The sequence below is a fragment of the Syngnathoides biaculeatus genome, chromosome 8, assembly GCF_019802595.1.
Source record: "Syngnathoides biaculeatus isolate LvHL_M chromosome 8, ASM1980259v1, whole genome shotgun sequence".
Classification (NCBI taxonomy): Eukaryota; Metazoa; Chordata; class Actinopteri; order Syngnathiformes; family Syngnathidae; genus Syngnathoides; species Syngnathoides biaculeatus.
This window is the reverse complement of record NC_084647.1, coordinates 23,700,984-23,727,868: the sequence shown is the minus strand read 5'-3', so window position 1 is coordinate 23,727,868 and position 26,885 is coordinate 23,700,984. Positions and strand designations below refer to the sequence as shown.

The 26,885-nt window shown below is 40.8% G+C and overlaps 1 protein-coding gene across 1 annotated transcript in view; it reads left to right on the top strand.

Moving 5' to 3' along the window:
- The window catches only part of ift80 (intraflagellar transport 80 homolog (Chlamydomonas)), a 63,233-nt gene extending 42,132 nt beyond the window's left edge, over window positions 1-21,101 (top strand). Inside the window, exons 10-20 of the mRNA XM_061827268.1 lie at window positions 2,290-2,408; window positions 7,968-8,042; window positions 8,479-8,642; window positions 8,798-8,862; window positions 11,418-11,553; window positions 11,624-11,771; window positions 13,946-14,117; window positions 18,198-18,287; window positions 18,436-18,608; window positions 18,894-19,017; window positions 19,922-21,101. Of these exons, the coding sequence (XP_061683252.1) occupies window positions 2,290-2,408; window positions 7,968-8,042; window positions 8,479-8,642; window positions 8,798-8,862; window positions 11,418-11,553; window positions 11,624-11,771; window positions 13,946-14,117; window positions 18,198-18,287; window positions 18,436-18,608; window positions 18,894-19,017; window positions 19,922-20,032 (1,377 nt within the window). The 3' untranslated portion in view covers window positions 20,033-21,101. The remainder of the gene's footprint in view (window positions 1-2,289; window positions 2,409-7,967; window positions 8,043-8,478; window positions 8,643-8,797; window positions 8,863-11,417; window positions 11,554-11,623; window positions 11,772-13,945; window positions 14,118-18,197; window positions 18,288-18,435; window positions 18,609-18,893; window positions 19,018-19,921) is intronic.
- The last annotated feature ends 5,784 nt before the right edge of the window (window positions 21,102-26,885 follow it).

The following is a 26,885-nucleotide window of genomic DNA, read 5'->3' as shown; positions in this document are numbered from 1 at the left end:
CCCCAAACAATCAAATGGGGGATTCTTCAGAGAAAATTGCTTTACCCCAGTCCTCAGCACTCCAATCCTTGTTCCTTTTTCAGAATATCAGTCACGCTGATGTTTTTCTTGGAGAGAAGTGGCTTTTTTTGCTGCCCTTCTTTACACCAGGCCATCCTCCTCCAAATATTTTCGCCTTACTATCCGTGCAGATGCACTCCCACTTACTTGCTGTCATTCTTTAGCAAGCTCCACACTGGTGGTGACCCAATCCCGCAGCTGAATGAACTTTAGGAAATGGTCCTGTAGCTTGCTGGACTTTCTTGGGTGTCCTGAAGCCTTCTTCTCAGCAATTGAACCACTCTCCTTGAAGTTCTTCATGATCCAATAAATGCCTGATTTAGGTGCAATCTTACGAGCAGCAATATCTTTGCTTGTAAAAGCCCTTCTTGTGCATTGCAATGATAACTGCATGTGTCTCCTTGCTGGTAACCATGGTTAACAGGAAGAACAATGATTTCAAGCAAAACCCTCTTTTTAAAGCTATTATTTTAACAAATCAGCATGTCAAAGTGATCTCGAGTCTTGTCCTCATCAACACACTCACCTGTGTTAATGAGAGAATCATTGACGTGATGTCAGCTGGTCCTTCTGTGTCAGGGTTGAATTGCAGTGTGTGTGTGTGTGTGTGTTGTGTGTGTGTGTGTGTGTGTGTGTGTGTGTGTGTGTGTGTGTGTGTGTGCATGCATGGTGAATGAAGTTCATTTTCATGGCATATAGGGACTTTGCATTTAATTTCAAATCATCGGATCACTTTTCATAACATTCTGGAGTACATTCAAATTGCCATCATAAAAATGAGGCAGTAGATTTTGGGAAAACTTATATTTGTCACAACCAAAGTTGGATCTTTTGGCGACAAGGATAGAGAGAGCAGAGGCGAGAGAGTGAGTATATTGGTAGATGTGTGCTGAGGATGGAGCTGCCAGGCAAAAGAGCGAGAGGAAGACCAAAGAAAAGGTTGATGGATGTTGTGAGGGAGGACATGAGGACAGTGGGTGTTAGAGAAGAAGATGCTCAGGATAGGCTTGGATGTAAAAAAGATGACACGGTGTGGTGACCCCTAACGGGACAAGCCGAAAGAAAAGGAAGATTCTCAAAACTTTTGGCCACAGCAGTATAGACTTTTTTTCTCTAAATAAATATGTAATGTATGTATGAATGTAATGTGTGTGCGGTGCGCCGCCATCAGATCACAGTCTTCGCCAGACAAATGAAATGGGCCCTCAAATGGGAACCAAATCCACATAGACAAATGTACCAGCACACTGTCACTCCCTATAAACAATAAAATGAAAAACTGTGCCTTCTTGTGCTTTGTGAAAAACATATTCTTATGCCACTGTGTAAACCAGTTTAAAATAGGAACTGAGTCTTGTAAAATTGGGCGTTATCATCTTGAATAAAAACATTTTTGAAAGTTTTTCATGGCGCATCATTAGAGCCTGCATGAATACTTAATGTTGAGCATACATTTCACTTGCATATGTCGGCAAAAAAAAAGGCTGGGTAGTCTTAGCCGCATATTATAGTTGGACCCTGCTCGTGTGCCAGGCAGCCTTGCAATGACAATGGCTACCCTGTCTTGCTGCCTCCCTTTGGTTCACTATTTTGTACTGTTTAAAGTCAAGCTGACCACAAAATAGCATTGACATGCTTTTAACGTGCCCAAATGTCTATAGAAAGGAATACACGCCTAGAAAAAAACAGGATCAGGCATCTTTAGTGAGTGCATTTTATGTAAACCAAACAAACGTGGGTCATCGGCTACTTATTTTCAGCCTCACAGGGATTTTTTTTTCCTGTTTCCCTACTCTGCTTTTCCTCCTCACAGGCCGCTTTAAAGGTGCACATCTGCCAGTGGTTTTTGAATCAGCCAGCTAAATTTACCACCTTGCGGTCGAATGTTGTTGTTTTTTTAATTCTTGGTTGTGTTGCTTGTAAATTTGTCTTGCTGGAGGCGGGGAGAGGAGGAAGATTTGTAAAGCTGTAAAAATAACCCCACCTTTCACCTGGTGCTGGAAAAAGTCCATTCATTCACAGAGGGAGTTGCAAGGGAAGTATTTATCTATGGCAGCACACCAGTATGTGCGCGCACACGTTCCAAACTGGTAAAAATGTCTTTCTCTGACCACAGTTACCCTACGTATGCTTGGATATATGATATACTGCTTCCTGTGTATAGAAATAAAACATTTTATGTACACTTTGCCAATCTTTCATGTCAATCTCTATATTTTTTTTCCACAGGTGAGGAATGTGATGAATGATGCTGTGGATATTTTGGAGTTCAGAGATCGAGTCATCAAAGCTTCACTGGCTTTTGGGCACCTCGTTGTCGCCACTTCCCTTCAGTGCTACATCTACAAGTGAGCACTTCACTCAGTCTTGTATTCATCCTGTATTCACACTGCCACACTTTTTCATCAATTTCCGTCACAAGAAGCTGGAATATAACGTTACTCCACTTTAAGAGTAACATAAGCCTCTGTATATAGACATCAGTGCACAAATGATGCACCGCCAAACCAAAATACTGCTCCTCAACTTCAAAGCCATTTTTAAACATAAAAAAAGGAGGTAAACCATAATGTTTGAAATGTGCATGTAAGCATTCAAGTGATATCCTATTTGTGTTGTACTTCCAAGTCCAGTTTGTACTTACCTGCAATGAGAAGTTATTCCAACTCTAAGTCTAACCTCTTCTTTCCTGATAGCTAGTGTTGGTATAGAATCATTCTGATGACTTCAAGGAACATGGCATTTATACTTTTGTGTACATAATGTACCACTGTTTCTCATGTAAAATGCGTCAGTCATTACTGTAGTGCATGTTATACCATAATTCCTGACCTACACAACGTACCTGGTTATAAGCCTCACCCAGTACATTTGTAAAGGAAATACCATTTATGTACATACATATGCCGCAGCCGTATAAAAGCCGCGAGTGCCCACATTGAAACCCACATTGAAAAATGAGAACGAGATATTTACAAAGAAAGATGGCACAGAGAGATTTTAACGCTAGCGCCGCGCCAACAGGGCCGGTGGGGAAAAAAAAAAAACATACCGGTAAAGACACGGTAGTAACACTTTAGCGCAGTGCTAACAGGGCCAGACCGTTAAAGTCACTTCCTCGGCCCATATATTCCACCGGTCTCTCCTTTTCCGCTCGAGTGCCCCCTTATGGCCGATAGAAAAAATGCACAAATTAGCCGCATCACCGCATAAACTGCAGGGTTGAAAGCGTGTGGAAAAACGTCGCAGCTTATAGGCCGGAAATTATGGTACATATACAGTGGTTCTGAAAAGTATTCAGGCCCCCTTAAATCTTCCACTCCTGTTTATATTGCAGCTATTTGCTAAAAAAAAAAAAAATTCCTCATTAATGTACACACAGCACCCCATATTGACGGGAAAAAAGTACTGTTGAAGTTTTTGCATATTTATTGAAGAAAAAAATTAAATGCCACGCAGTCGTAAGTATTCAGACCCTTCGCTGTGACATATTGAACTCAGGTGATGTCCATTTCTTCTGATCATCCTTGAGATGGTTGTATACCTTCATTTGAGTCCAGCTGTTTTTGATTATACTGATTGGAGTTGATTAGCAAAACTACACACCTGTATATATAAGACCTCAAAGCTCACATTGCATGTCAGAACAAATGAGAATCATGAGGTTATAGAAACTGCCTGAAGAGCTCAGAGACAGAATTCTGGGAAGCCACATATCTGACCAAGGTCACAAAAGAATTTCGGCTGCACTTCAGATACCCAAGAGCACAGTGGCCTCCATAATCCTTAAACGGAAGAGATTTGGTATGACTCTCCCTAGAGCTGGACATCCAGCCAAACTGAGCAATCGGGGGAAAACAGAGGTAAAGAAGAACCCAAAGATCATTTTGGCTGAGCTCCAGAGTTGCAGCCGGGAAACAGAGGAAAGTTCTAGATGCCCAACCTTCACAGTAGCCCTTCACTTGTCAGGGCATTGTGGCAGAGGGATCTGACAGAAGCCTTTCACAAGTGAAAGCCTGTATGGAGTTTTCTTTAAAAAAAAAAAAAAAGATTTTAAAATGCTAAAAAATTAAATTCTTTGCTCTGATGAGACCAAGAAAAAACTTTTGGCCTTAATTGTAAGCGGTATATGTGGAGAAAACAAGGCACTGCTCATCACCTGTCCAATACCGTCCCAGCAGTGAAGTATGGTAGCGGCATCATGATCTGGGTAGATTTTCAGCTGCAGGGACATGACGACTGGTTGCAATCGAAGGAAATATGAATGCGGCCAAGTACATGGCTATCCTAGACAAAAAAACGTCCCCACTCTGCTACGGGTCTTGGGCTGGCCCAATGATTCACCTTCTGACAATGAGACAAAGCACACAGCTAAAACAATGGAGTGGCTTCAGAGCAACTCAGTGACTGTTCTTGAATGGCCAAGACTGACTTAAATACAACTGAGCATCTCTGGTGGCACCTGAAAATTGCTGTCCACCAACGTTCACCATCCAACCTGACAGAACAGGAGAGGATCTACAAGGAGAAATGGCAGAGGATCTCCAAATCCAACTTTAAAAAAATTGTTGCATCATTCCCTTAAAAACTCACGTCTGTATTAGCTCAAAATTGTGCTTCTACTAAATACTGAGCAAAGGGTCTGAATACCTACCTGTGTGATTTTTCAGGTTTTTTTTTTTCAATTAATCTGCAAAAATTCAACAATTCCATTTTTTCTCTCAAGGTGCAATAGAATGAAAATTTTAAGAGTTTCTGAATACTTTCCGTACTCACTGTATAGTATACTATTGTGAAGTATAGGTATAATAAAAGTTAGAAAATTCCTTCATTGTAAAATGAGATACATGGTTAGATAAATATAGCAGTAAATTAGTTTTAAATTCTGTGATTTATAAGTTTCCATTAAACAACATGCATTATAAAATGTCTATGGTAGGTTAATTGTAGTCTAAATTTCCAGTCGGTGTGGATGTGAGTGCAAATAGATGTTTTTCTAAATCTGCCCTGTGAGTGGTTGGGAACCAGTTCAGGGTGTATCCCACCTGTCGGCAAGAGTCAGTTGGGATAAGCTGCAGTACGCCTGCTACCCTAGTGAGGATTGACAGTCCAGAAAATGGATGGATGGATGGATGCTTATGTGGATTTCTGAAGTATTTGGCCATGTGGCTATTGGCAATGTTCCCAAGTTGATTTTCAACGCGAACTAGTTCAAAATTCAGTTCACCATTCCAAAAATGAGGGAGTTCAGTTCATAGTTCAAATATTTGAGCTGGGTTCATCATCCAAAAATGAAGCACTTCATAGGTCATTTTTGTTTTTTTCGCTCATGATGTGTAAGAGCAAAGAGCTCCCTCAAGACCATCGCAAGCTAATTTTTGCAAAACAACTGTGGCGTGCATTACAGATGCTTATTTAAGCTTCTCAACGCTCCAATGACCACGGTTGGGGCCGTACTAGATAAGTGGAAAGCTAATACTCCAGCAATAAATTTACCTCTATTAGGTGCTTCTCTCAAGATTTCTTCAAAGGAGTACAAAGAAAGTGGAATTAGCATGGAGACTTGAGCATCGAGAATCGATTTGAACTGGGGCTAACATTCCTTTGCCCTGAGATTGTTCAAATTTTAATTTTTTTTCCCCGGTTTAGAAGCTTACAGTCCGCCGATCATGGATAAAAAATGTGGCGTAAACCAACAACAAAGGAGCTAAAAACCAACAGAGTCACACGAAGCCATGCTTGTGCCTCACAGCAGCGGCGAACAAAAGTGTTACCTATCTTAAAATAAATAACCTGTCACCTCAGTAATACACTTGGACTAAGGTTATATAGTGGAGGGGAGGCTTTTACAATATCTAGAACTCTGCCTGTAGAACTCTACTCTGCTTATACCTTTGAGAACTTGGGAGGTGGGAACATGATGACGTTGGGGTGGTTTTTAGCAAATGGTACCAGTAAATGTCAGATTATTAAATGGCCAAATATACTGAGACATTCTTAACAAAAATCTGCTGCCATCTATGAGGATGATAAAAATGAATTGAGGGTGGACATTTCAGGAGGACAGTGATCCAAAGATACTGCCAAGGAAAATCTCGATTGGTTTCAAAGAAATAAATAATAAAGTTGCTCGGATGGCCAAGCCTATCACCTGACTTGAGTTCATTGGAAAATCTTTGGAATGAACTGAAAGTCAATGGCCATAAAAGAAATCTGAGGAACCTTTAATATTTGGGGACTGTTTGTGTGGGTGAATGGTCCAAAGTATTGTTTGCGGCACTATTGATATAATTAGCATTTAAAGCGCATGTTTTGTCTAAATTATTTATTCAGCCATTGTTTTATTTATTTTATTATGTGCTCGTTATGCTATTCTGTTTGTTGTGGTGTGATAATTTTACTTTTGATATGACTCCATTAGAATGAACAACATGTTGACTAATGACTTGCCTACGCTGTCAAGTGTGGGGCGAATGTAAGCTTCTTCTGCTTACATATGTAAAATTGCAATTGTTCCTCATTGCCTCATGAGCCCCACCATGTGGTAGCATGCACGCTAAACTACTGCAGTTACTCAGTTTTATTACATCCTGCTGGTTTTTTTTGTTAGTTTTTTTTTTTTTTGTTTGTTTTTTGTTTTTTGAAAAATATACTTTTACAAACACATGAACAATTCGTCTTTGTTATGACGCCCTGTTTTGGTGACTATTTATATGAGATTCTCTCAACCAGTGTGCCAGGAAACATTAGTGTGCCGTGAGCAATCATAAGGTGTGGTGTGAGAAATTATCCAATTTCACATAATTCCTTGAATTTTTACAAAATAAATAAAACGTCTTTGTTCAACTATTTATGCCAGTGAGGTATTGTGACAGAACAAATAAATGCTCAGAGATTTTTCAATTTTAAAATATGTGCCTTATCTTCATAAAGGTTGGAAATCACTGGTTTAGATACATGAACGATTCACAAATACAGCTCTCACTGGAAATCACTGGTTTAGATACATGAACGATTCACAAATACAGCTCTCACTGTCATGCAGTGTCGTTGAATAGACTGTAAAACGCTGAAATATGCTCTCTAAAACTCATGCTGCCAATGTGTGAGCGAAGGAGTGGTCGTGGTTTGTGTGTGCATGTGTGTGGACTCACAGGAGGAGAAGGAAGGAGGGGCCAACTCAGGCAGAGTGGTGAAACAAACAGGAGGGACCTAAATGACTTAATAAACTACGTGCAGAAAAAAAAGTGTTTAAAATCACATTTTAGCACGACTCCCCACTACAGAAATCTCATTACTAGTAATGAACACCTTTAGCTGTTATTGTAGAATTGTTATCACTATTGGCCCATTTTATTTGATGTAGATGTAGCTCCACTTTGGCCACTACCCCTTGTCCTTTCTCCCTGTTTCGTGGTCCTGGTGATATGAACAGCGGTTCCCTGTACCGCACCGGTCATCGCTATTCTCATCCATAGCCAGATTAATTTCACACACTCCGACTTGCACAGATTGAGAAAGACTGTCCCTTTGTTGGCCAGACTTTTAACTGATCCACGGAGCATTATAATGCCGTGGCGGGAGCAGACGTGCAAGTCAGAGGTCCTCTGTAAATTGCCCAATTGGAGGACGCAATGCCAAAAACGTGATCAGATATTCGTGAACTTCAAGCTTCAAAATGTCGATGCGGAATTGGATTGTCACATAGTCCTATTACACACTGGTTTTGAGTCAGCTTTTTACATATACCTGGTGTACCTAATGTTGTGCAGTAAGTGTCAAATTGAAAGTACTACATTTATTGGAATGTTGTATATTGTATTGTTTGTGTCTATTCCCTGCCTTGTCTCGCTGCCTGTTTGCAAAGAATGATAGGAGCGCATATTTGTGTGTTTTGTTTGTGCCAGCACACGGAACTGGAACACTCCCCTCATATTTGACCTGAAGGAGGGAACAGTCAGTCTCATTCTGCAAGCGGAGAGGTGAGCCGCATGCTTAATCCTGGCAGCAGTGGAACAGGAGAGTGGGAGACGGTCATAGGATCGCCTCGCAGCCTCTCTAAGGCGTCATTACTACAAAGCACACACACACGCACATTTGCACGGGAGCTGTGCTATAGCTTAGCCAAAGTATGTCATATAATAAGTCTGATAGTGTAACCGCTCAGGAAAATCAGATTAATATGGAGTAGCTCTTGTGCAGCACTCCAGTGCAGTGTCCCTGACACTCATCATACGGCTAAATAGATTACTTGTCATTCTATAATCACAGCAGAGCCTTCGTCATGCTGAATAAGTTGTTGCTGTTTAATGTGCATAAAAATCCTCTACCTAACGACCATCTGGTTTATTAGATGAACAGCCGCACTACTCACTGTATCCTCTTGCCTTCCCCTCTCCCCCGTTCCCCCCCACTAAGACATGCTCTTCTCGTGGACGGAGCAGGCTTGTATATATTTTCCTATGAGGGTCGACTCATCTCCTCCCCTAAGTTTCCTGGTATGAGGGCCGACATCCTCAATGCTCAGTGTGTGTCACTCAGTAATGACACAGTCGCCATCCGTGATAAAAGTGATGAAAAAGGTGAGAGAGTCACTTTCTCAAATATGAACGCATATATTGAATGCTCATTGCTTACTGGAGTGTACATGCATACTGTATGTGCACTGCTGCTCCCAACCATGTGAAATTTATCTTATCTTGCCATCTGTTTTTTTCTTTTTTTCAATCCTTACTAGTCATACTTCTTTTTGACGCCTTAACCGGCAAGCCTCTCGGTGACGGGAAATCTTTGACTCACAAGGTAAGCAAATCCATTGGCAGGAGACGCTTCTGGCTCTTGAGTTTATTTTTAAGAATATAAACGATCTCCTGATGCTCACCATAAAGGAGTACACCTCAAAAGATTTGTTTGAACAACTTTGATTTCCTTTTATAATCTGTATTTTCCATGGTTTACTATACTCACTGTGTAATTTATTCCAAATTATATGTTAGTGTGCACATGGAAATGATTATAAATGATTTTTCCATCATTAATTTAGTTCTACAAAAATTAGTGCACACCAATAAAAGCCTAGCGAAGTAAAGTCGTCATTATCCAAGCCGCTTATCCTCACAAGGGTTGCGGGAAAGCTGGAGCCTATCCCAGCTAGCTTGGGGCCTACACCCTGAACTGATCGCCAGTCAGTCGCAGGGCAGATATCGACACCATCACTGAGCGGGAATTGATCCCACGCTGCCCGCACCAAAGGCTGTGAAATGCATAAAAAGCTTTTGAGTACTGGATAACCTGATGTGTTTTGTAATGACCTCTTTCCATTGGCTGTGGGAATTTTCATCACTCACCAACCATCCATTTCTCTTCCATTTTGCTCACCAATGCAACCATGCGTATCCCAGCTAACCGTGAAGTAGCATATTTTCTGGCGGGAGTGGCACAACAAAAATAGTTTGTCTGGCCAACTTGTGGATCGTGCCTATATGGTTTGTCAATTTTAGATTTTATGGCTTTAGATGAGTATTTTGAATCCAGAATGCTTACTACTGTAGTTCAAAGTATAGAACTTACATTCTGGATGGAGTAATCCACTTGAGAGATGCAGCACAAGAACGTTGCAAAAAGGAAAAAAAATTTCAGTTGATTTAAAACTGTTTAATGGAGTAGATGTTAAGGGTAAATTTGACTCCACTATGCTAAAATATTATATTTTGCACGTATATGAAAAAAGTTTAGTTTAACACCCTTGAGAAGCTTAAGGTGACTCCGTATTCTAACACTTCTTGGACAATGTAAAACTTACGATAAATGTCTTTTTAAAGACAGGGTTATATTTATTAGAACAGTGGTTCTCGAACTTTTTACACCGAGCATCATATTTTTCTCCTTTTTGTATTTTTTTTAATAAAGCTCAATTACCACCATAATGTGCATCGTTAGTATACAGTACAGTAAAATACAGTATTATACAGGCCGAACTGGTCATCAAAAACAAAACAGGATTTATTCCTATAAACTGTATTCACAAGACAATCTAACATGCAGCTTGATCATTAACTGTGCTTAAAAATGGAAAAATGATTCAGTGCTCCAATGGAAGAAACTGTGTGCATTTGTTTGTGCCTCTGTGTATGAAAACGTCAAAACTGTGGGTTTGATTTTGGGGGCATATAAACATACATACACACACACACACACACATGATTGCTCCCACCATCATAATTTTGATGTGAAGAGCAAGAAAAGGTGACAAGATTATGTAGCTGTTTAACTAGCAAAGCTCTGGGTGATTGAAGGCGGGGGAGAAGCATTTACTTACGTCACGTCAGCTGTGCAGCTTGTTAAACCAGCTTACTGTCCGGACTATAATGAAGTTGAAAGTTCTCATCGATCATTGTAAATATTATTTAAGATAAGTATTGTAAATCCTTCAGTGAGACAGTCCTTAACCTCCATGACCGATTTATGACAGCGCACGTCGGGATGATCCACAATGCACTGCACACTTTACACACCAGTTGGAACTATTATTTATGTGTAAATTACAAAAGTAACAACAAAAAATACACTTTCTATAAAGGAAAATTAAAATAGTGTGCCAATAGTGAAATTGTGCATAACTTTACTCTTATGGTATCGCATCGTCACTGTCCATTCTACGATTCAACAATTACATCTTTTTTTTTTTTTCCAAATTATCAAGGCAACAGTAACCTCATTCTTCAATGCTCGTTTTATTTACATTAATAGTTTACATTTTTTGAAACTTTTTTCTTCAATACTTTTTTTATTTACAGTAATAGTTTAAATTTTTTGAAACTTTTTTGTTTACTACACCTTAAAATTGTGTTGGATTTTACTACAGTTAAAGGTGTAATAATATTAATCTAATCTAATATCTAATATTTTAGCCAACAAATGTGTAACTCATTATTTGCTGTGTTTTCTGTAAATGATTGTATTGTGACTTAATCTGTTGCTCCTCATTGATTTTGATATCCTAAATTATATTGTTACACTATTTTCAGTACATTAAATTATACATTGATAGAGTACCTTTATTGTATGAGAGATAGGGCGGGGGGGACAGTAAAGCTCAAAACAAGTGGAGGTAGCAGTAGTTGCTGTAAGCGTGGCATTCTCTTCCAATGCACTGAGCTGAAGCCAGCTGGCATGGACCTTAAACACGTGCGCACACAAATTGGCTCCTAAAGAGCTTCACGCACACACACCTGAATGCCTCTGTGTATGTGACTATCTCATACACAGGCACACACTCCGGAACAAGCCTTCAAATGCATGTCTCTTTTCTCTCGTTCACTTATTTTTCCTTTACTGTCTTTTCCCTCCATGTGTAGCTAGAGGTTGTGGAGATAGCTCTGGATCAGTGCGGTCCCTCCACCGAAAGGAAGATCGCTCTGATCGACAAAAACCGCGACCTTTACCTCACTTGTGTGCGGTACCTCGGACGCGAGCCCAAAATCTGCAAAATCGGTCAGAATTTAACACAATTTCCCCGAGTCTTGTGTTTCGTGCCCTTATGTGATTTTACTGTGTGTGGTAGGTAGCATGATTCACAGCATGGCCTGGAACAATGTGGCTAACATCCTGTGTGGTGTTCAGGACAACCAACTCACTGTGTGGTACTACCCCAGTGCTGTCTTCATCGACAAGGAGCTGTTTCCCAAAACTCTTTACACAAAGGATGGCAGGTGAGACACAAATGTTTTAATATTTTGTTGTTTTTAATGCGAATTGAAAAGTGACTCCACTTTAGCACAAAGATTAGTGACTTAGTTGTAAGTTATAGCTTCAATCAGGAATGTGTTTTTGCTCATGGGCTCCCCCTAGAGTTGTCATTTACAAAATTGTAATATGTGACAAAATCTTGTAACATTAGTGGTGATACCTTCACTAAACCAACAATGTGTTATAATCGTCCATAAGACTTAATGATCAATTGTCACCGTGTGACCAACTTCCTTATCCATCGAATAGGTTATTAGTTGTAACAACAAGGATACTAAACAACGAGGTTCAACAAAACCATTTCTTATTTTGTTTTGCCATCGTAAAAAAAAAGAGGTGAGGCTAAATAATAAGCGTCAATGGAAAACCTGACAGCTTCAAAGTATTTCCGATGCCCGCAGTCATTTTTTGACTGTTTATATGATGTTCTTTTTCTGAAATCCTGCCAGAAGGAACGAGACACACCTTACAAAAAGGTCAACTTTCATGTCGTTACTCCATAAAATATTCTCCCAAAAGTCTTGTGAATTAATCATTTAGTTTTTGTTTTTTTTTTGTTTTTTTTTTCCCAAAAGTAAAATGAGCCTTCTTTGTTTTTAGTCAGGAGTGGTTTTCATCTTGGAATTCTGCCATTGGTGCCATTTATGTCCAGTCTCTTCCTTATTGTTGTGTCCTGAATACAGACCTGAACTCAGACAAGGGAGGTCTGCAGTTCTTTAGAAATTGTTCCTTTGTGGCCTCCTGGATGAGTCATTGCTCCTCTCTTGGGGTAATCTTTGTAGGCTGGCCATTCCTGGGAAGGTTCACCACTGTTCCATGTTTACTCCATGTGAGGATTATGGCTCTTCCTCTGGTTCTCTGAAATCCTAGATCTTTAGAAATGACTTTTGTATCCCTTTTCAGGGTATGATCACTTAAAATTAGCCAAGAACTTGAATGCAGGTTATCGTTCCATAAATACAATGGACATAAGACTTTTTTTCCCCAAGACAAGATAAAGTTTCATGGTTGTGGGAACACTTGGTACAATGCAATGAGCCGCTGACAGAACAACTTTGGCTCCATAGATGCAAACAACTGGGACATTTTGGGGAATGTTAGCTGAAAAATGTACTGTAAAAAATGTTATTGTGGCAGGAGTAAGCAATTATTGCATGAGAGAATAGGAGCAATGGATAACAAAATGTTGTACAAACTATATAAAAGATACAGTAACTATTATAATAAAAAATCTGCAATATTGCAGGTTTGCGAAGCAAGAACAGTGATGGACCAGAAGATTACTGCATCTGTATTCTGTGATAACTTGTAGGGACTCAATGTTCCAGGGCCGGGACACATTGTTCCATGACAAGTGCATCCGGAGACACACATAGTCTAGTCATGGGTAGGCAGCGAGGAGGCTGGATCTTTGTTGTATCATGTAGTTTTCCACATCACTTATCCTGGTTAGGGACGTGGGGTGCTGGAGCCTATCGTTCTTCTAAATATTTTTTTTTAAATGTCAGAAACAGAAATTATTGAGTAATGTAATTGTTGACCTTCCCAATTGTTTAAGAGCCGACAAGGAGCCAGTCACACAAAGAGGAGTCATGCCATATAAGATTACACAAAACTCCTTTCAACTGGATTTCCTTGCGTCTGGGTCTTTTCAGCAAAATTGGTGACAATTGGTGATAGCCTCTCTCCGAGCGATATATTGGATGTGCTGTCTCAAATTTGGAGCATAGTATTACACAGAATGGGGAGATATTGTACATCTAATTCCTGTGCACTCAGGACAAGTAATTCAAACTAAGCATGGGTTTTACGCGATTGCTGGCTTCCCCAGCGATAGATTTCTTTTCCGTAACTCTGTAATTTGTTTGTTTTCCTCTTCTAGTAACACTTCCAATTCCATCACGACTAACTTCATTTTGTCCACGCCCCTGAATTTTTAATTAAGAAAAACCATCACAGCTAACTCAAGCACAAATCTCTTTTTTTGATTTTGACAGTCTCCCACCATTGTTACGCTTGCTAACAGCTTGTTAGAGTGAAACGCACTTTATCTGCTGCTATTTGAAATCTTGGTAAATTAGGCCCTTGAGGAAACAACCACAGTTTGTTTGACTTGTCCTCTCCTTTCACTTCCAAGCGAGTTCAGCCATGCACCCCACATTCTGAGCTATGTAGACACCAAGGTGCGGTTGCGCCAAAGAGACGGTTCCTTGCTGTACACCAGCGTGCCTCCATACGCTGTACTCCTACACGAATACAGCAGCTCGGCACACTGGGAGGATGCGCTTCGCCTCTGCCGCTTTGCCAAGGTAAGATTTTGAATGTCGTTGGACAAAGTGGCATATATTTGTTTCCCCCATTAGGAAGCTTTTCTCTTGACATGTGACATGTCCTGCACATTTAGGCTTCCTATGGTGTGTGTCACGCTCAAGCCGGCCTTCACGTAAGAGCCAATCGGAATTGAGAAGGTAGCCGACAGGTTTATTGCCCAGACCAGCAGGCTTTAATTAGCCTTCAATTAGCCTGCTGACACCATTTGTCGCATTTAGCCCCACTAGGGCTCTCATAAATACAGACAGCCCTATATACACATTTAGCTCTCCACAGGCTGAGAGTTTTGCTGTTATCGTTGTATTCGATTGAGTAATGACACAATAACCACAACCTTAGAGAAGTTGTAACAAGAGCAGAAATGGGACAAAGGGGAAGAAGAGAGGTTTTAAAAGCCTTCCCCGCAGCGCTACTTCTGGTAAGAGTTTTGTGGCACAGCAGTTTTTCCCAGAATCACAGTTGTTGAAAAAGTTCACCTCAAAGGTTGATTCACAGCGTGTTTGGATGCACACGAGCTGGCACCCACACACAAACCAAAGTCACATACGATCTCATCTGCGATTGGTTTGATTTGTGTGACCTCGGGCGGGCAATGAGAGTGTTGTTGTCCGGATTGTGGTTTGTCGTGGTAATGGACGGTGATTAAAGGGAAGAATACACAGCGGTGACTTTGGCCAGCTGATGGGCTCCATTTTAATGAGAGCAGCTGTACAGACAGAAGTGGTGACACATTTGTTTACGTTCATAAGTGTTGCGTGGAAACAAATGTGTTCGTTTGGCATCTGTTTCATCGTCTTCCAGCATGATGGTTGCGATATTTTCCGGAATATGAGCAAAACTGTGGTACAGAGGTCCCTTGTACATAATTTTTATTTTTAACGTGTTTAATACACTGGAACATCTAAAGTTGAAAGCCATAAAGGGGGTCCTCAAATTATGACACTCCCTGAATGAAATCGGTTGTATTACCTTGTGAAAATATGTTTGATAATGGTGTTTCAAATTTACAGTGAACCCCTGTCTGTGACCCACCTGCAATTGTAAAAATGTGTGCTAGACCATATAAAGGCTTTTATAGTTTTAACTCTCCCTTTCTCTTTAAAACAGTGTTGTTTTCATCAATAGACAATGACCAAATGACTTTCTTGACGCCAATTTTTTTTTTTTTTTTTTTTTTTTAATGAAGACGGCGATGAGCTAAACATGTCAGACTAAAACGCCACAAGACGTGTGCAGAATTTTGTTGAAGGGACAATGGACAAAAAATTCTGTCAAACATACATAATACAAACTGTCAGCTTCCATCTAGTTTGCGGTAAAAAAAATATTGGCCCCCTTCTTTAATGATTACCTTTCTGCATAGTTTCCCGCATTTATTAAAGGTCATTAAACAAATGTCAATAGAAATATATAGTCCCCTCCAAAAGTATTTAATGACAGGGTCAATTCCTTTTTTTTTGTAGTATACGAAAAACATTTGGATTTTTGATCAAAAGATGAATATGAGACATAAATTGAGAGCATTTACATCTAGATGTGTTAAACAGCTCAGGACAGCGCACCTTTTGGTTGAGCCCACCCACTTCTCAAGTGGATAAAAGTATTGGAACAGATATTCAATTCAAGTGAGTAACATTTGATATTTGGTGGCGTAACCCTTACTTGGAATAAGTGCGTCAAGCCTGTGACCCAATGACTTCACCAGACTGTTGCATTCTTCATTTGAAACGCTTTTCCAGACCTTTACTGCAACCTCTTTCAGTTGGTTTATTTCTAGGTGTTTCTCCCTTCAATCTTCTCTTCAGGAGGTAAAATGCATCCTTCATTGGGTTAAGGTCTAGTGGTTGAATAAGACCTTACACTTTTTCCCCCTGATGAAGAAACATTGGCTTTGTGTTTTGGGTCATGCATGATGAAGCATCTCCCATTTAATTTGGAGGGATTTTTCTGGAAATTGTTTGACAAAATGGCTTTGTAGACTTCAGGACTAATTCTGCTCCTACCATTATAATTCATATCATCAATAATGCCAAATGAGCCCGTTCCACTAGCAGCCATGCAAGACCCAAGCCGTAGCATTACCTCCACCATGATTCACAAATGAGCTTATGTTTTGGATCACATGCATTTCCTTTCGTTCTCCATACTTTGGTCTTTCTGTCATTTTGTAAGAGGATAATCCTCGTCGCATCAGTCCATAAAACTTTGTTCCAAAACTTTAGTGGCTCATCTCTGTACTCAGTCCATAAAACTTTTTTCCAAAACTTTAGTGACTCATCTCTGTACTCTGCTTAAATCAATCTGGCCTTCCGATTCTTTTAACTGATGAGTGGTTTGCATGTTGTGGTATGGCCTGTATATTTCTTCTCTCAAAGTATGCTTCGTACAGTGGATTGTGACATCTTCACCCCTGCCCTTTGGAGGTTGGCAAATATGTCACTGTTGTCTTTGGTTGTTTCTTCACAACTGTCACAGTGTACGCATTAATTGCTGTCGATACCCTTTGCTGACCTGTTTGAGATTCTGTTGATCAGTAGACCAGTGGTTTATTCCTTCAGGACAATCCAAATTGATTTATTGATCATGTCCATTATTTGTGCAATTCATTTTCTCACTTCTCTCTGCTACAAAATGGTTTCCTTTTGTCTGATAGAAACCCCTCTGGTGTTCAAGTTTGCTTAACAGCAAATGCAGTTTTCACAGGTGAAATCCAAAGCCAAAAACAAGCATTCTCTAATATTTAACCAATCTAAAAGACTACACCTTAGGAACTACAAACACCCATTAGTCACCTTTCAATACTTTGGTCACTTGAAAAGTGGGCAGGTTCCAACAAAATGTGCTCTGTCCTTAACACATCTAGATGTAAATATCATGAAATAAAAGTTGGAAATCTGAACTTTTTTCTCATCTTTTGAGCTGAATCCCAAATGTATTTATAATCCAGTGGGGCAAAAAAAATATTTAGTCAGCCACCGATAAAGGTCTGTAATTTTCATCAGTATACCTCACGTATGGGAGACAAAATGATAGGGGAAAAATCCAGAAAATCACAGTATGATTTTTAAAGAGTGTATTGGAAAATTATAGTAGAAAACAAGTATCTAGTCACCTACAAAAAAGCAGGAATCCTGGGTTTCACAGAGATGTATTAACTTCTCTAAGAGGTTCCTCTGTTCTCCACTCTGTCAAAAGGCACCAGAAAGAAAATGTTTGACCTGCACCAAGCTGAGCAGACTGAATCTGCAAATCATCTTTGGGAGCAATTATTAGAAAATGGAAGATATACAAGACCACTAATAATTCCTCTTCATCTGGGGCTCCACGGAAGAGCTCACCCCTTTGGGTCAAAATGATCAGAAGAATAGAATGACCTGCAGAGAGCTGGTACCAAAGGAAGAAATACTACCATGAATAACATAGTAGGGGGCCAGGGACTTAAATCCTGCAGTGAATGATGTTTCCCCCTGCTTAAGCCAGTACATGTCCAGGCCCATCTGTAGTTTGCCAGAGAGCATTTGGATGATCCAGAAGAGGACTGGGAGAGTCTCATATGGTCAGATGAAACTAAAATGGAACTTTTTGGAAAAACTTAACTTGTGTTTGGAGTAGAAAGAATGATGAGTTACATCCAAAGAACATCATACCTCCTCTGATGAATTGGCGACAAACACCATGCACCACCTTCTTAAGAAGGTTTTAAAACTAACGAGCTAATTTTTAAAGTGTTTGATACATGTGTTTAAACAGCAAGGGTAAAAGTAAAAAGTCTCCAGCAAAATAAATACTCAGTCGATACCTGAAAAATCTACTTAAGTACAGAAACCAAGTACTTGTACATAACGGATCTTATCTTGAAGGAATGCTACATGCTGGATTACTTCCATGTTGTCCAGTTTCATAATTCTCTTCTTTGTGGAATCCATCAGAGGGCAGCTTTGCGGCTTGCTCCTCAGATGCCCCACATTTACAAAGCTAGATCAGGGGTTCCAGTCTCATTGGAAGTTGAACTGAGGGTTAACGTTTGATGGTTTCATCGCACTTCCTCGTGCGTGCAGGAGCAGTCTTTGTGGGCATGTCTGGCTGCCATGGCGATAGCCAACAAAGAGCTAACGACAGCGGAGATGGCCTACGCTGCCATTAGAGAGGTAAGAGCATCCGTTAATGGATCCATCAATAGAGCGCTTTTTAAGCGACTTGGGAATGAACATACGGTGGGCGAGCTGCGTGAGGATGTTTATCTGCTTGTTTCCTGCTGGACATCATCTCCCCTCTTCTTCCTCATCACCCTCCCAGTTACCGCGGGTGCATTACATCAACTTTATCAAGCAACAACCTTCCAAGGAGTCGTCTTTGGCCCACCTGTTGTTGTTCAGTGGACAAGTCCAGGAGGCTGAGGCCACTCTATTACAAGCCGGACTTATCTACCAGGCCATACAAGTCAACATTGATCTGTTCAACTGGGAGAGGTAGAGGAACGTTTGGTGTGTGTGTGTGTGTGTGTGTGTGTGTGTGTGTGGTGTGTGTGTGTGTGTGTGTGTGTGTGGTGTGTGGTGTGTGTGTGTGGATTGGGTGGGTGTGGGTGTGTGTGGGCTGAATGTCCTTATAGTGCACATCGGCAGGTGTGTGCGTGTCTGTGTGTGTGTGTGCGTGCGTGTGTCTGTGTGTAATATATATTACAGCACTTGAGTGTGCGTGCATGTTAAGATGCAGCTTTCCTCAAGGTAAAGTGTTGCATGTTGATCTTTTTCAAGGGCGCTGGAGCTGGCAGTCAAACACAAGACCCATGTAGACACTGTGCTCGCCTATAGGGGGAAGTTCTTGCAGACATTTGGCAGGAAGGAGACCAATAAGAGGTTTCTGCAGTACGCTCAAGGAGTAAGCGAAAACAGCCCATCTGTATTTGCTGCCTCACACTAATTGATTCGGGCAGCAATTATGTGGTGTTTAACTGGAGTTTTTCTAACAGCCCTCCATAGTTTACAAGCTTTTCACTCACGGTTTACACGTCCAATCCGACACACACTGTTCTGTACTGGCATTCTTAGGGCATTAAATTGATCACAACTGGAGTACACCAGAACAGATCACTTCAGTCCCCTAGGAATTAAGGGCTGCCACTATTGAATCTTTTTAGATTTAATTATCCTATAAACAATTCCATCAAATTACCAAGTAATTACATGACACAGTACATTCGAACCAGCAGTGGTAGGGTTACAGTTATAGCTATAACTAGTGAATGTAGGGTATATTATGTTGGCTAAAAAGTAAAAAAAAAAAAAAAAAACTTTTGTATGCCGGGAACTCTGGCCAGCCCTCGTGTGAAAGTTGTGCATATATGGTACATTCCAGAAAAGTGGGAAGTCGGATTTATCTGACTTGGATTGTAATATTTTTTGATCATGTGATATTTCTAGATCTCTCGTGGAACAGAATCTTTCCGTGTGGTGTGCTGTGTTGAGATTTTCAGTGCACACTACACGTGATGACCTAAACTTTTAAATTAACTCTATGTATATAAAAATTTTTAAGAGTGAAAAAAGACAATTGTTTACCAGCCCTAATCGACGTGCCTACATGGCAGTGATGGCAAGGGTGTTTTTGACTTGTGTGCATCTACAATAAATGTCCGTGGGGAAACATGGACAGTAATCAAACTCAGTTACGGGGAGTGCGGATATGCTTCTGATCATATTTTTTATTGCTTCGTTTTTTTCCCCCCACCCTTTCTGAGGAAAGGAGCTTTGCTTGAGATCTCTGAGTCTTGTCTTTCTCTCAGGTTGAAGTGGATTGGGAAAAAATTCAAGCCAAGATCGAGATGGAGTTGTCCAAAGAGAGGGAGAAAGCTGCTAATGCGTCTGTCAGGAGCAGCTTGGCCCAGCGGCGTTAATGTCAAGAGGACCCTTCTGATTCCCCTGTAAATGCAAGAATCCCATTTTTTGTGAAATGGTGCAAGCAAAATGGCCAAGAGACCAAACACAATGTAAAAAAATTCCAAACAAACAAAAACATTTCAGGTATTCAATAATTATTACTCAAAGTCTGAGCGATAATCTTCCCTAAGCTTCTTTTTGAATTAATTTTATCCAACGTGAGGACATTTGTACAGTTCATTTGCACAGCAAAAAAAAAATGTGGCGTTCCTCTCATGTCAAATATATCAAACTCACTATTTATCTTTAACAGCTTTTGTAATCTGCCTGTAAGTAGTGTGTGTAATGTGTTGATGGTATGATGATAGTATTTCCAATTTGTATTCAAGAAATGATACATTCTACAAGAATATAAAAAAGTGAACAAACAGAAGTGGCAGTCAGTCAGTTCTAACCTATCCCAGTATTAGATGGTATAGGCCATCTTGCAATTTGGGTGAATTCCCTCATTGGACTTTATCACCCAAAATGGCCGTTTCAAGCCAAAATTCTCGACTTCCTGTGTAATTTTTTGCATGGGTCATTAAGACTGTCCGTCCATCCAATTTCATGTCAATCTGTGAAATGCCAGAGGCTTTTTTTTTTCTGTTGAGCATGCTGAGTGTCCCAAAAATGATCAATAAAATAATGATACAGAAAATACCATGAAAATAACAGCAGTAAACAACATTTTTGTGGTTTTGATTAGAATATCGACATAATGATCTCCTCCAATCGACAGCCCCTAATTAATGTCATCCACTTAATGAAATAAAAGCTTCACCTCAAATAGATGCCTCCCTTTTCACTCCCCCCTGGGTAACCGTAATTAAGTATACCCATAAGCGAAGACGCTGATAGCTGCATATGTTGGTTTTTTTTTTTTTCAACTTTCCTTGCTACTATTCTGTAGCACACAGTACCAGAGGAGAGAGTAGGTTTATAAATATGGATCTTTAGTCTTAAAACAAACCAATGCACGACAACTGGATAATGAAAAAAAAATCCATTTCATTTTCTCGCAATAAAACAGACAATATTATTTCAGTCATCTGTGTCTTGTCTACTGTAAATGTGGAATGCAGGTAATTCTGCATTTATATGTCTTATTTTCGTAACCATATGATTCCCTTGCCGAAGGCTTGCCAATTGATAAATGTCCCGCTCAATGCGTTTGGTCTTTTCGTCAGTGGCTTCCCTCTGCGGGGTTTGTCAACGGCAACCTGTTTTGAGAAACATGCCATGGATAGGGCAAATTGTATTCAGCATTGGAGCGGTGTGACGGCCATAAAGCTTCTAAAAATGGTGCCGAACTACAGTCGGCAGACAGAAAAAATTGTTGCCATGGAGCAATTTTGCAACACTTCTCCAGCTGTCAAATGCTAGGGGTCTCGTGTTTCCCAAGGATACGTGAAATGAATTTGGAAAAAAAAAATTAAAGTTACCTGTGACTTTTAGGACACTATAATATATAACATACTGTAAATGTGGATTCAGTCCATCCATCATGTGGAAACTTCAACAACCAAGTTAATGATTTATTTGGATGTGTAATTAACATATGAAAACGCATGTGAGCAAGTCATTCAGAATTTCAACAATTTATGATAAACACCCCCCACCAGTTTTTCTCCATCCATGACTTTGCTGCTAATTTGGATGAAGATTCACCTTTTTGAAACGACGTCTAACAGTGCTGCCTTCTGATAACTCATATTCACGATATACACTAATTGACAGGTTCTGTATATGAACTAGCGGCACGGTGGATCATCTGGTAAAGCGTTGGCCTCACAGTTCTGAGGTCCCTGGTTCAGTCCCGGACCCGCCTGTGTGTTTTCTTCGGGCACTGCGGTTTCCTCCCACATTCCAAAAACATGCAACATTTATTGGACACTCTAAATTGCCCCTCGGTGTGACTGTGAGTATGGCTGTCTATATGTGACCTGGCAACCAGTTCAGGGTGTACCCCACCTCCTGCCCGTTGCCAGCTGGGATAGCCTCCAGCACTTCCCGCGACCCTCGTGAAGATAAGCGGCAAAGAAAATGGATGGATGGATGTGTATGAAGTGTTGTCTCTGCAAGTGTCTCCACTAGTGAAAATGTTATTGTATTGCTGTATTCCAGCTCCACATTTAGAACCTGCTCACAGAATCGCAACAGCCTGAACAGGGTGGGCTATGGCCCACATGCCACATCAGGCCCGTTGATCATTTCAATTCGGCCCCGCCAAGGATTGGTACAGAATTGCTTGAATCATACCAAAATCATGTCTACATTTGTTGGCACTTGTCTGCCAAATGCTAAATGGTTCCACCAGGTTGTGCTGATATGCCCACTGGTTCCCGCAGGCGGGAGGTCCAGCAATACATTGTGTTGACTTTGGCTGTTCTGTTTCTACTCTGCTTCAGCTCTGAACACTTCAACCACTAGAAGTGGACCAAAGATAAGAAATGCCAACAGTGATTACTGAGCAGTGCTTCTGCCACTTTAGGAAAGAGAAGTAATGCATTAATTATCCCCAAAAGAGAAAACAGACTAGTTACGTGTTGGATGATAGTATTTCTCAACAAATAATGACTATGCTGTTGATGAAAAGGGTTACTATTCAAACATTTGTAAGCATTGGGCAGATAACAAAACCTACTGATATGTGAACAATGGAATGAAAGGGATTGTGACATGATTGTTGAATCTATAATGCACAGTGACGGTGCAATCCCATAAAAGTAAAGTAATTCACAATTTCACTCTCGCCACATTGTTTTCATTTTCCTTTATAAAACCTTTTTTAAATCCATCCATCCATCAATTTTCTTTTACCGCTTATCCTCACGAGGGTCGCGGGAAGTACTGGAGCCTATCCCAGCTGTCAACGGGCAGGAGGCAGGGTACACCCTGAACGGGTTGCCAGTCAATCACAGGGCACATTGAGACAAACAGCCGCATTGACTATCACATCTAGGGGTAATTTAGAGTCTTCAATTAATGCTGCATGTTTTTGGGATGTGGGAGGAAACCGGAGTGCCCAGAGAAAACCCACGCAGGCATGGGGAGAACATGCAGACTCCACACAGGCAGGGCCGGGATCGAACCCGGGTTCTCAGAACTGTGAGGCCAACGCTTTAGCAGCTGATTCACCGTGCTACCTTACTTTTTAAAATTTACATACATCTTCTTCTTTTCCTTTCGGCTTGTCCCGTTAGGGGTCGCCACAGCGTGTCATCTTTTGCCATCTTAGCCTGTCTCCTGCATCTTCCTCTCTATCCCCAACTGACCTAATGTCTTCCCTCACTACATCCATAAACCTTCTCTTTGGTCTTTTACATACATAAATGCTTTTACTATGCGACATGGTGGTCTAGCAGTGAAGCATTGGCCTTACAGTTTTGGAGGACCTGGGTTCAAATCCCGGCCCCACCTGTTTGGAGTTTGCATGTTCTCCCGTCCCTACATGGGTTTTCTCCAGGCACTCCGGTTTCCTCCTACATCCCAAAACATGTTTTCATTGGAATCTATAAATTGCCCCAAGGTGTGATTGTGAGTGTGAATGTTGTCTGTCTCCATTTGCCCGGCGAGTGGCCGGCAACCAGTTCAGAGTGTCCCCCGCCTCCTCCCCGATGATACCTTGTCCGGCATTCCTGTGACCCTTGTGAGGATAAGCGGCTCAGAAAACAGACTGATATAGTTTTACTAGCTTGTTGGGTGCGCAATGCATTGTGGGACACCCCCACGTGCATGGTAAATAATCATTCATGGAGGATAAATACTAGCTCACTGAAGGATTTACAGTGCTTATCCTAAATAATGATTACAATGAAAAGTGATAACTTTCAGCTTCATTGTGAGCCGGTTTAACTGCTGATGTCACCTACGTAAGTACGTGCTTCTCCCCGCCTTTAATCACCTAGCGATTTGATTGTTTAACAGTTATGTAATCTTGTCACCTTTTCTTGGTCTTCACATCAAAGTTCCGGTGGTGGGCACAATGGTGTGTCGTCGTGCATGTGTATGCCCCCAATATCAAAGCCACACGTTCACGTTTTCCCACACAGTTGCCTTCATGGAGCCCAATCGGCATTCATCTATCTGTCGAAGTGTACTGAGAATACAGTAGTGTGCTTGTTTATGTTTCGGTACTCACTGGACTGCATCGTCATGTCAATTCTGCACTAAGGTGCTGATTTTGCAAATATTTAAGTTATTGGTTCATGATGTAACTTGTGTGGCGTACATTACCAAGTACAGTTAAGATAGTCTTGGTTTTTTGTAGTGGATAAATGACATTCCTGCAACTTGGCAGCCGAGAATTGCCACAACAAGACCAACATCGGACTTTGATGCATTGACAAAACAACAGTTCCCATTAGGAGTAAATCTAAGTATTAACACTAAAATGCCCTTTTTGATTTTTATTTTTCATATGTAAGCATCTGCTTGTGACTTTGCCCCCGCGGGAACGTTAATCCACCCCTGGGCTAGAAGGTATCAATCATTACCGGTTCCAAGAAACTAAATCACATTCTTCACGCACTTTTTTTGCGTCTGCATTCATAGTATGTTCTTTATGCGTCTCTGTCGATTACAAGCTTATTTGAGGAAAAGGGGACTCATAATCGTGCCCTGGTGCTGCCGAAAGCAGATATCAGTTTTACATGACCCTTAGTTAATATTTCATGCAGGCGACTTGAAGGCGCTCATTCTGTGTGATATGCAAGAAAGTCATTCAGCGTTCACACATCTTTATGCCTTGTAAAATTGACCAGCACCTTCTCGGGAGTCACTCCCCTCTCATCTGGCCCTTAAGTGGGTTCTAAACGTGGATTTGGGCTTTTAAGTGATAGCCCCAACACAGATTTCTTGCCCCATCCTTCGAGAGAGTTCTCTCTGGCAGAACAAGGCCATCAGTCATGGTCGTCCAGTGTTGGATTACACAGGCCACCGCAATCACACTCCATTTTGCACGGCTTTGAAAATGAAGCCAGACTGGTCTCTAATTGGGAAATGTTCTTTTAGGAGGGAAAAAAAAATTGTTTTTTTTATGCATGACTCACTTAAAATAAATGTCATTCTCCAGTTTTTTAATCTACGTAAACAGGACATTAATCCTGGTTTTGTGATATATGTGGTGTCAAGAGTAGTTTTTGGATTATTACAAAAAGGTCAACTCATATTTCATTATGAATGGTGGTTCCTGCTTCCCCTAACCCCCACCCACCCCTTCCTGGATAAGACGCAGCGAACTTTCAGTGTTCATAAGTGCAACTTAAATTAATTAATTCCAGAGGGTTGGGAAAGCATTTTAGATATAAATGAATGCTTATAAACAAAAAAGACTTCAGCATTAAGTATCTACTTTTGAGGTGTTTGGAGTGCAGTACAACTTAATATGATTTAAACCAGGGCTGTCAAATGTATGGTCTGCGGGTCAGAACCGGCCCGTTGGGGTGTTCAATCCAGGCTTTGGTTATAGAGAGCACATTAACTGTAATTTGGCAATAAAATTAGCAGATGTTGCTAATTTTATTCAATGGAGATTGTGCTGAACCATGTGCATGACTACTTAACCAATTAAATGACATTCTGAAATTGGCTAGTACTCAAATTACAACTGATATTGTTGCACTTGGGAAGCCAAAAAGATGCCAAAAATTAATACCTACTGTACACAAAAATTGAAGACTATCCGTCCATCCATCCATTTTCTTTGCCGCTTAACCTCACAAGGGTTGCGGGGAGTGCTGGAGGCTATCCCAGCTGTCACTGGGCAGGAGGCGGGGTGCACCCTGAACTGGTTGCCAGCCAATCGCAGGTCACATGGAGACAAACAGCTACACTCACAATCACACCTTGGGGCAATTTAGAGTGTCCAATTAATGTTGCATGTTTTGGGAGGAAGCACACGCAGGCATGGGGAGAACATGCAAACTCCACACAGGTGGGTCCGGGATCGAACCCGGGACCTCAGAACTGTGAGGCCAACGCATTACCAGCTGCACCACTGTGCCACCCAAATTGATGACTAAATTTTGTAAATTGTCAACAGCTTCAGTTTAAAAGATGTTGGTTTGCGGTAACCCTTTCATGTTTTTTTATGCACGACCACAACTTTATGATTTTCTTTAAGGTACATTTACAAACCCATTTCCAATGAAGTTGGGACATGTTAAAAGTAAAAACAACACAATGATTTGCAAATCACATTCAACCTGTGTTTGTCGAGTCATGTTAACAACTGTGTTACTTCACCTTTTCTTTGAACTACATTCAATAAACGTTTGGGAACTGAGGACACTAATTGTTGAAGCTTTGTAGGTTGAATTTTGTTCACATTCTTGCTTGACGATTACCACAGTTATGCACAATACAGGTTGACATTGTCTTGCTGAAATAAGCAGCAGCGTCTATGAAAAAGATGTTACTTGGGTGGCAGCATGTTTCTCCAACACCTGTATGTACCTTTCAGCATCAATGGTGCCATCACAGATGTGTAAGTTACCCATACAACAGGCACCAAGAGCACCATGGCAGCATCATGGATGCTGGCTTTTGAACTTTGCGTCCATAACAGTCAAGATTCTTCTTTTCCTCTTTGGCGTGGAGGACATGACACCCACAATTCTGAAAACAATTTGAAATCTGGACTCATCGGGCCACAGAACATTTTTCCACTTTGCATCAGTCCATCTTAGATTAACGTGGGTCCAGAGAAGCCGTCGGCGTTTATTGGTGTTATTGATGAATGGCTTTTGCTTTGCATAGTAGAGTTTTAAGTTGCACCTGCGGGTGTAGCACTAAACTGTATTTACTAACCAAATGTCAGTAAATACA